The sequence below is a fragment of the Capra hircus genome, chromosome 18, assembly GCF_001704415.2.
Source record: "Capra hircus breed San Clemente chromosome 18, ASM170441v1, whole genome shotgun sequence".
NCBI lineage: Eukaryota > Metazoa > Chordata > Mammalia > Artiodactyla > Bovidae > Capra > Capra hircus.
In genome coordinates, this window is record NC_030825.1 from 11,868,320 (window position 1) to 11,878,197 (window position 9,878).

General features: G+C 60.1%; 1 protein-coding gene across 2 annotated transcripts; it reads right to left on the reverse strand.

Annotated features, from left to right (window-relative positions):
- On the reverse strand, window positions 31–9,619 carry TAF1C (TATA-box binding protein associated factor, RNA polymerase I subunit C). 2 transcript variants are annotated; one of them, XM_018061781.1, is made up of 15 exons: window positions 9,457–9,619; window positions 6,227–6,436; window positions 5,050–5,131; window positions 4,762–4,859; window positions 4,595–4,684; window positions 4,425–4,498; window positions 3,566–3,804; window positions 3,353–3,469; window positions 3,159–3,276; window positions 2,998–3,069; window positions 2,735–2,870; window positions 2,465–2,608; window positions 1,901–2,075; window positions 1,690–1,827; window positions 31–1,615 (listed from the first exon to the last, which is right to left on the reverse strand). In XM_018061781.1, exons 2-15 carry the CDS (start codon window positions 6,362–6,364, stop codon window positions 555–557), a joined length of 2,682 nt encoding a protein of 893 aa, XP_017917270.1. In that variant the 5' UTR covers window positions 6,365–6,436; window positions 9,457–9,619; the 3' UTR covers window positions 31–554. The 2 variants fall into 2 exon arrangements, with proteins under 2 accessions (XP_017917270.1, XP_017917271.1); XM_018061782.1 differs by lacking the exon at window positions 4,425–4,498 and having other exon boundaries at window positions 9,457–9,613.

A 9,878-nucleotide genomic window follows, 5' to 3' on the forward strand; every position in this document is an offset into this window, starting at 1 on the left:
GGGACGCAGCCAGCCTGAGAAAGTCCATCATTCAACACCAGGCTCAGTCATGGCTTTATTCAACCCCTAACATGGGTCCAAAGTGCCTCCCTCTCCACGTTAGATTGTCCTAGGAACCGCGTCACACAGACACTGACCACAAACCACCGCTGACACCCAGCGAGCGCGGGCCGGCCAGGGAGCTCATTTCACCATCACCCACAGCACCGAGGAGCTGGGGCTCTGGCCCCGTGGTCACCAGGGGCCTGAGCGCACCTGCAGCCCCTGCCTCCAGCACGACGCTGTTAGCTGGAAGGGATCCCAGCGCACCGACCTCCAGGACCGGGCTGCCAGGGGTCTGCCACGTGCCCCCAGACCGTGACCTATGGGAGAAAGCTACTGCTGTCCTCCTTCCCCCGACGTTGCTCTGACTGCTTCCGAGCGTCTCCCGCGCATGAAGGCGTTCCAGAAGCAGGTCTGCCCCCTGGGAACGGTTCTCTGATTTCTGTCTCAACCACGGAAGACGCAGCTTATCGAGGATGGCAGGCTCCGGGCACTGGCAACCTCCCCGGGCCTCAGAAGCCCATGCGGGGCTTCTTCCGGAGCCGCTGAGAGCTGGAGCGTGTGGCCAGGACGCTGGGGGTCTGGGAGGAGGGCGGGGTGGCGCCTTCTGGGGTGTCCCCTCGGGGCAGCTGCTGCACTATGCCATCCCGGGGGGTGTGCTGCCTGGAGGGCGTGGCCCGGACACTGGGGGTCTGGGAGGAGAGCAGGGTGGTGCCCTCTGGGGTGTCCCCTCGGGGCAGCTGCTGGATCCTGCTGTCCTGGGGGGCGTGCTGCCTGGAGGGCGTGGCCCGGACACTGGGGGTCTGGGAGGAGAGCGCAGAGGCCCCTCCTGGGGTGTCCGTGCAGAGCGGCAGCTCAGCCATGTAGTCCCGGAGGGTCTGCTGCCGCTCTGAGGGGATGCCCTGGGCCCAGGGCTCCTGCGTGAGCTCCTGGGAGGGCGGGGTCCTTGGGGGCTGGGGCCTGGCCTCGGGCAGTGTATGGTCTGGGCTGGGCGGGGGGCTGGCGGCGTCCGAGAGGTCCACACGGCCGCTGAGGGAGGAGAAGGTGCTGGACAGCTGAGTCCGGCGCTTGTGCCGCTTGGGCTGCTTCCTGGGCCCGGTGCGGCCGCCCTGCTGCCTCTCCCACCAGGCCGCCGCCCCGAACTCCCAGGCTGCCTCCAGACGCTCGCTGAGCTCATCCTCGGGGCCAGGCTCGGGGGCGGGGGGCCGCTCCTCCGGGGGGAGCAAGCCCAGGTCTCTCCGCTGTAGGAGCCGCCCCTGGGCCATGGCCCTACGGAAACCCTCAGGCACCGGCCCCTCCACCTTCTGTGGCTCGAAGCCTCCCAGCAGCCGCCGGTGGGAGAAGGTGGGTGCCGCCCATACCGGGGGAGCCAGGGGCACCTCCAGCAGGGCCTCCAGCCACCGGCTGCAGCAGGCAGCGGCCTGGGGTGTCCAGGAAGCTGCGGGGGCACGAGCATTGGGCCCGGGGTCTGCCCGGAGGTGGAGGCGCTGGTGGAAGACATCTCCGGCTGCAGAAAGCTGGAAGAGCGACAGCACTGGTGTGGAGGTGGGGGGCGGGATGGCAGCAACCAGACCTGGGGACGGAAGGACAGTGACCAGATGGCATGGTGGGGGCGTGGCTCCCCACACGCCCCAGCCCCCAACGCACCTATGGAGGGCGCTTTCAGACGCTCTTGCAGCCGCCGGTGACTCTTGGGCTCCAGCAGGGGGAAGGCCGAGAGGGAGTCGCTCCTGGTGGGGAGAGACTGGGGGAGCCCCGCCAGCCGGGGTGTGGAGGCCCCCACTCCTGGAGGAGAGACAGACAGCTGAGGCTCCGTCCAGGCCCGCCCCGCGCCCCGCTCACCCGCCTGGCCCCTCACCTGCGAGGTGCAGCAGCTGCAGCTCCCCGCCTTGGCCGGCCAAGAGCAGCGGCTGGGGGAGGCCTGGGCTCGGCGGCGGCAGCAGCCGGGCCAGCAGGGGCGCAGAGTGGAGGCCATGGTTCCACTTGAGCAGGGGCACCAAGGGGAGGCGCTCATCCATCAGGTAGAGGGAGAACTGGCAGAAGACGGGGGGGCGGGGATGAGACTGATGGGTCGTGAGGGGTCTCTCTGGGCTGCCCCCCGGCCCCTTCCAGAGCTCCGGGTTTTCAGAGTAGCCCGGCTCTGCGCAGGAGGTGTCTCCCCAGCAGGCATCCCTCATCCTGATGCCCCCGCTAAGAGAGGGGCTCTCCAGAGAGGCTCTCGCAGCCTTCCCCACCCTTGCCCAAGGCTGGCACACATGCCTAGACACCCAGGAGCGCTCAGGGTGCTGAGAGGGCGGGTGGGGCAGGGCTAGACCTCCTCCCCCTCTGCCCCTCCCCATCCCCGGCTGCATCCAGGGCCTGTGACCTGTGTCTCCGGTGACCTGAGATAGGGCAGGGCAGAGAGAAGGGGAGGTGAGCCCACCTGGGTGCAGACGAGGTGGAGCATGGGGTGCAGAGACTCGGGGCCGAGATCCCCCAGGTGCTGGGTGAGCAGGACTCGCTCTCCTTTCTGGCACGCCGCCTCTGCCCCTCCACGAAAAAGCAGCAGACCACAGCCCAGCGGGCCCTGGGGGACACGCTGGGTCAGCTCTCCCACAGTCCACCATCTGTGATTCCAACCGGCCGGGGACTTGCTCTGGCCCTGCGGCTTGTCACGCCCGCTGGCAGAGGCCCCCCTGCCCCATGTCCTCACCTGAGTGTCCACCATCTTCACTCCAGTGCGGTCACCCACCGTCAGCACTCGAGGGTGGGCGGTGAAGTCTGCCCAGCGCCAGGGAGAAGGGTCCCGGAACACCAGGGTCTCGGGGTCCTTGTAGATTTGCCGCAGCCTTGGGGAGACAGGCCAGCCGTGGCAGGGGGACAGGCTGCGGGGAAGGACTGCGCACCCTGGCTAGGTCCCGGCCGGGTTCTGGGGGGCTCGTGTTGGGATGGGGGTTTCTGTGGCAGGGGCCTTACCTGTCTTCGGCGCTCCACAGGCAGACGGCTCCAGAGCGGCTGCAGATGACCAGCTCTCCGGGCAGGTGAGGGCTGCAGGGCACACACGTGAGGAAGGCCGGGCCACCGCTTCTCCCAAGCCTACCTCCATGCACACCGCCCCCTCCCCCCAAGTCTCTCACCTGAGGCTGATCCCTGTGGCCCCCTTGTCCACCTGCAGCACCTGGAGAGGGGCCGGCTGCCCCTGCGTACTGACCTTCCACAGGGCACAGTGGTGGTCAGAGCGGACAGCCAGCAGAGCTGGAGGAGGGAGAGGGTAAGGGTCAGGGTCAGCAGCAGGTCAGTGAGCAGCCACGGGAGGTGTCCACGGCCTTACCTTCTCCCTGCACGCTGCGGGTCACCACCTGCCGGACAGGTCCCCGGAGCTGGATACGGCCAAGGTCTCTGAGAACCTGGGGCTCGCTCTCTGGGGTCAGACTGACCTTCTGGAAACCTGGGCATCTTGCTAAGGACAGGTTCACAAACTATGGCCACTCAAGGCCCACAACTCCCTGCCCATCCCTGGCCTGTGCTCAGCAAGGGAGGATACACAGTGTGTCCATGGCACTGCCCATGGGGTAGACCAGCTGCCCAGCCCCGGGGGTCCTGCCGGGCACCCAGGCCAGTGCACCCCCGGTGCAGGCGTCATCCAGGAGCAGCCGCTCCCAGCGCAGGGCCAGCTCCTCGTGCAGCAGCTCTCCCAGGAGGCTCGCCACTGACGTGCTCAGGATCGGGGCCCCAAGGATGGAGAACCGGCGCTGGCGCTGGCTGAGGTAAGCCCAGGGACAGCTGGGGCGAGAGGATGGCGGGAGGGTCAGGCCGGCCCGGGGGGGCCCAGTGCAGCGGACGAGTGTTTAAATCAACCTGGAACTCCTTCCTCTGCGAGAGCACCCGACCCTGCTCCTGTGCTGCAGTCACACGACCCAGGCCTGGGCACTCGGGAGTCGTCCCAGCCACAGTGATTGGCTCACACAGGGCATGACACCCAAGCCAAGCCAAGCCAAGCCCAGCACACCCTTCCTGGGACTTCTGCTGGTGCCTCAGGAAGGCCACTAGCCCTCTCCCTGGAATCAATGGCCTCTCCCTGGAATCATAAACCACGTTGCTGCCACCTGGAAACAGTCTGCCTAGGAACTAAGCCAAGCAGAGGCAAATGGGTGAGAAGGTGAAGGGCAAAGGCAAAGCCCTATTGACACCTGGATGCAGCCATGTCTACCCTCCATGAGCTTGCAGTCCTTCCCCCTGCACTGCTAGCACAGCTGGGGTTTGTATGAGGAAGTATGGCTCATGCTTGCACTGGGGAGGGTGGAAGCAAATGTTGATCGGAACCAGCATCCTGGCCTGGATCCTTCCAAAGCCCCACCACCAGCTAGGCCTACCCAACCCGTCCTCTCTCACTAGCCACTTGCCCCCAGGGCTGGTGTCCACCGAGGTCCTGGAGTAGCCTCTTCACACTGACCACTGTCTTCGTCTTAGAGCGGCTCTGTGTGGAAAGGCCTCGTCAAGCTCACACGCCCTAGGGCCCAGCCCAATGGGAAGTGGGGTGCCTCCCCCCTCCTGGCCAGCCAGGGTTACTCACATGTGCTCCTTCCAGTTTGAAATTCTCCAGCAGTAGCCTCCCCAGGGGTGCAAAGGCTATGTCTCCGTGGTTCCACAAGAACCGGCTGATCTGCGGGAGGAAAGGAGGCCGGGTCAGGAGGCACAGCCCCGGGCCCACGGCACTGTCCACCGGGTGGGCCCGCGCACCTGCTCAGTAACATCCAGCACGACTCGGGGATGTCTCCGGAACTGGTAGCCTCCCCGGAAAAGCAGATCTTTGGCAGTCAGGCCGGGGTCCCAGGGATCTGAGGGAAGAGGGAGGCTGGGAAGGGACTGAAGTGGAACCAGGTGTCTCAGTGCCTAGAGATGCCAAGGACCCTGCTGGGTGGAAGCAATCAGCAGGGGGCACGGAGTTGGGGGAGAGGCCTCAGGGTGGGGGCTGGGGAAGAAGCCGTGAGTGGGAGCAGCTCAGGGCCCCCAGCCTGAGCTCCTTACCGGGACCAGGAGGCAGCAAGGGCAGGGGCCCAGGCGTGTCAGGCTCCCAGAGCAGGGCCTTGGCCACATGCGGCGCGCTGTCCTGAGGAAACACCACCACGGCCAAAATGCAACAGTGAGCGAGCGCCCAGGCCAGGCCCTGTCATCAGCTTTTGTCTCTTATTAACTCCTTCAGTCCTCACCAGGCGCCTGCCAAGCTGATGACTCACTGTCACTTTAATGAAGAAAATGGGAGGAATGGGGAGACCGTCCGTGGTCCCAGGCAGCAGCCAGAAAAGAGAAGGGCCGGGATCTGAACCCAGGCAGCCTGACTCTGGTCTGTGCTTCCCAGATCCAGGCTGCACAGCTCTCGGAGGACCACCCGGCCTTCACTAGCCGGCCTGGATCTCACCCGTGTGTCACTTACACTCGGGAGACCGTACAGTCACCCACAGGCTCCTCCATTCCCCTGCAGGGCTGGCCTCAGACAACTCAGCTCCACACTCGGGATGGAAAAGGAGCAGGTGAGGCTCCTGATGGAAGCCCTTCCTTGTCAAGTGAGTCCTGCAAACCCCACCCCCACCCCTGCCGCCCTTCCAGTGCCTCTCTTAAATTTCTCACCCACGTGCCTCTGCCTGGCGTAACCCTTAGCCAGCCTATCTCCAAGTGGCAGCTGATGGCTTAGGCGTCCAGGGAAAGAGCAGGTGTCCTTCTTCTCCCAGGAGGTCTCCCCGCCCCCCTCACATTGCACTGTGCGGCTCCAGCATCCTTTTGGTTTCGCTCAGAGCTGTCCACACTTTGAAATGATTTTATCTTCTGCCCTATTCACTTGTTAGTCCCTATTCCACCTAACTGTTCCCCAGGGGCAGGAAGCGCATCTGACTTACTCACTCTGGATCCCCAGAGCCTGATAAGGCACCTGGCACACAGTAGGGCTATTCAGTGAGTATTCGTTGAACAAACAGAGGAAGGAGAAGGCGGGGGGAGAGGGAGCCAGGAAGGAGGTTGAATCCTCTGTGGATGGTAGGGCGCCCCAGGTCCCTAAAGGACGGGATTCTGGTTGAGCCTGGGTCTTAGTAGATTTGTACCAAAGCCCCTCACCCGGCACTCCTGCCAACTGGTGTGACCTCTAGGGTGGAGGAGGGGGGTGCAAATGGGCCCTCCCCCAAGCCACCAAGGCTCTCCCTGCCATCCTCACCTGAGAGCCTTGGGGTGAGAACGCCGGCAGGGTCAGCGCGTCTCTCCAGCTGCACATGAACGACAGGTCAGGGACATCGCTCTGACCAAGGGGGCCAGTCATGAACAACGAGGGTGGGAGGGAGCTGGGGAAGTCCATCTTGAAAAACAGTAGCCACCGTCACCCTGGCCTTCCTCAGAGACCTGAACCGGACAGCGGCTTCCGGGGCTCCTGGGAGAGTGAAGAGTGTCTTAATAGGAGGATAATCTCTTTGGGGAAGCAGATAACGAAGAACAAACGAATATGTTACCGAACGCCCGAGAATAGTAGGTGCTATACCAAAACCAAGCAACCCGCCAGGAGGGAAGGGATGGCAGGGCCTGAGGGTGTGCTTTTTAGCATTGGTGGCTTCATGAAGGTGATGTTCGGCACACACAGATCCTAATGAGAGAGACAAACGTGCCAACTATGGGAAGGAGGGTACTGGGAAGAATGAACAGCAAGAACAAGAGTCCTGGGGCAGGAAGTATGTGAGAAGCAACTGGGTAGCCATGGGAAAAACTAGGTGGTGAGTGATGGGGGCCGAAGTTAAAAGGTGGCTGGTGGGGGTCAGCTTCCATCACGCTCTCAAGTATTACATTATAATTACACAGTCCTACCTAGACGACAAGCCCCACACTCTAGGCTACACTCTAAAGACAAACTCAAGTTCCCCAAAGCCAGAGATGAGTTATTATTTGTCTGCCTTCCCACTGTCAAGTACAGTACCTTCCAACAAAAAGGAACCAACTGTGTGTTGAATAATAATGTTTATGTCAAAGGGCTTTGGTGACTGCAGCCATGAAATTCAAAGATCCCTGCTCCCTGGAAAGGGACACCATGACAAACCTAGACAGTGTATTAAAAAGCAGAGACACTTTGCCAACAAAGGTCCATATAGTCAAAATTTGTTTTTTTTCAGTAGTCATGTATGGATGTGAGAGTTGGACCAAAAAGAAGCCTGAGCACTGAAGAACTGATGCTTTCAAACTGTGGTGAGGGAGAAGATTCTTCAGAGTCCCTTGGACTGCAGGTAGATCAGCCAGTCAATCCTAAAGCAAATCAACCCTGAATATTCACTGGAAGGACTGAAGCTTAAGTTCCAATACTTTGGCCATCTGATGCAAAGAGCCGCCTCATTGGAAAAGACTAAAACTGGGAAAGATTGAAGGCAGAAGGAGAAGAGGGTGGCAGAGAATGAGATGGTTAGATAGCATCACTGACTCAATGGACGTGAACTTGAGCAAACTCCAAGAAATAGTGACAGACAGGGAAGTCTGGTGTGCTGCAGTCTGTGGGGTCACAAAGAGTGTGAACAACAACAAAATACAAAGTGCTCAACAAGAATAAGCAGCTGGAATATCCTTTATTACACGCAAAAATAAGAGCAGTTCTCACTCACTGAGTGCCAGCATCTGTCCGACATGGTACTACAAGTTTTATTCTCCTGCCCCTAGTATGGAGGTCAGGAAACAGGCTGGGAAAGAGCAACTTGCCCAAGGCCAATAGCGTGATCCTCCAGCGGCTCCAAAACCCCAGTTCTGAACCACAGCTCTCTCTGCATCCAGAAGCGAGCACCAGCCTCAGAGCCTGATGATGCAAAACCTTTCCTCTTAGAGCTACCACTGCATGTATCCATTTATTTTGTAACCTCTATACCTCCAGGTACTCTGAGCACCTTGCAAAGTGCTCACCACACAGTAAATGTTGGCAGATGGTTAAGAATCTCCCTGCAATGCAGAAGATTGAGGTTTGATTCTTGGGTAGGGAAGATCCCCTGGAGAAGGGAATGGCAACCCTCTGCGGTATTCTTGCCTGGAGAATTCCATGGACAGAGGAGCCTGGCGGGTTACAGTCCATGGGGTCACAAAGAGTCGGACACAACTAAGTGACTAGCACTTTCACTTTTCAAACAAGGAACTTCCCCTGTGGTCCAGTGTCTAAGACACCTCACTCCCAATGCAGAGGGCCCAGGTTCGACTCCTGGTCACAGAACTAGATCCCATATGCTGCAACTAAGAGTTCGAATGCCACAACTAAAGATTCTGAATGCCACAACTAAGACCCAGTGCAGTCATGTAAATAAATAATAATTAAAAAAAAAACTTGTCAAAAGAATGTGTTTCTCAGGGCACAAGTCAGCCTCATTCTAATTGTGGTTTATATGCCTTATCTCTTCCTCGGGACTGCTCTCTGGGACAGGAACTGTATCTGATTCATTTCTGACCTCCTGGCATCTGATTGTTGTTGTCTTTCTCCTCCATCACAGGAGAGGACAGTGGAGGGAATGCGTCTTTTCACCAGAGGACCTTTTCACACTCTCTCTCCACTAAAAATGAACACCATTGTCCTTCCTACCCACCTATAAAATCTGCCCCCATCCTTCAGATTTTGAGTCAGGAAGCCTCTCCTGGTTCCCCCAGCTCTGTCCCACACCACCCTGCACCCCTCCTCTGGAGCACGCATTGCGATGTGTGATAAGATATTTAAAGCTAAAGCTATGTGATTCCAAACTGCTCTGAGAGTCCGCGCGGGGAAGGGACTTTATCCCCGGTGCCTGCCTTATTTACTACGTGATGGATAGGAAAGCCTGGGGCACTGCATGCAGTCCATGGGCTCGCAAAGAGTCGGACACGACTGAGCGACTGAAATGAACTGAAATCGGTACGGAAAAGCTGAAGGCACAAATCCAAGAATGAGGAACTAGACAGCCTCAAACAAACGCAGGGAGGCTGAGGGAGCTGGTGGAGCCCACGACCTCAGAGAAGCCCCGAGACAAGACAGCCTCGATTTCCCGCCCTCGTCTCTCCGGGACTCTAATTTAGACCTCCGGAGTTTCGTCGGGTCTGCACGAACGCCGGGGGCGGCAATAGGTGCGCCTGCCGGGGGATGGGAGAGGGGATCCGGGAGGCCCTTCCCTTCAGACCTCTACTCGCCCACGTCCTCCCCATCCGTCTCTTCCCTCTCCACGTCGAGGCCCCAGAATTTCAACCCAAGAACAGCAGGCATCTCGCACCAAGCGCTGTGTGCCAGACAGTTGTTGCTACGACGCTTTACAACGGCTTGATGCTCCCCGTTCCATGAGCCAGCGGCTGTTCACCACCCACTCTGCAAAGGTTGGGCGACTCGTCCCAAAGCCCACAGTTTGGAGCCTGTGGACGGGAGCAGGGGGACCCGCCCCTCCGTCCCGTCGGGGCGGCGCGCGCACTTACGTAATCCCGTCGCGCCGTGCTCGTCGGGGAAACCGACCTCCGCGTGACGCTCGCTTGACCCTCGTGCCCCGAGGGAGCCCCAAGGCAGAACCCTAGCTCTTGAGCCCGCAACCCCACAGCCCCGCAGAAGCGACGAACCGCCTCCCCGTGCTGGGCCGGAAATGCTTCCTGGAAGGCAGGAAGTCCCGCCTCCCAGCCCGGCCTCAGGGGCGCTCCAGAGCGCCACCTCCCGGGCGGAGGGAGAATGCGAGTGCAGATGGCGCCGTGGGCGCTGGAAATTAAGTAAAAGTGAAAGTGAAAGTGAGGTCGCTCAGTCGTGTCTGACTCTTTGCAACCCCATGGACTGTAGGTTACCAAGCTCCTTTGTCCATGGAATTTTCCAGGCAATAGTATTGGAGTGGATTGCCATTTCCTTCTCCAGA

Excerpts from the sequence above, each read along its gene's own strand:
- TAF1C (XM_018061781.1), bottom strand. The coding sequence starts at position 6,364 with ATGGACTTCCCCAGCTCCCTCCCACCCTCGTTGTTCATGACTGGCCCC. Across the intron at positions 2,609-2,734 it reads TGAAGATGGTGGACACTCAG|GGCCCGCTGGGCTGTGGTCT; the intron begins GTGAGGACATGG and ends CGTGTCCCCCAG. Across the intron at positions 1,616-1,689 it reads TCTGAAAGCGCCCTCCATAG|GTCTGGTTGCTGCCATCCCG; the intron begins GTGCGTTGGGGG and ends TTCCGTCCCCAG.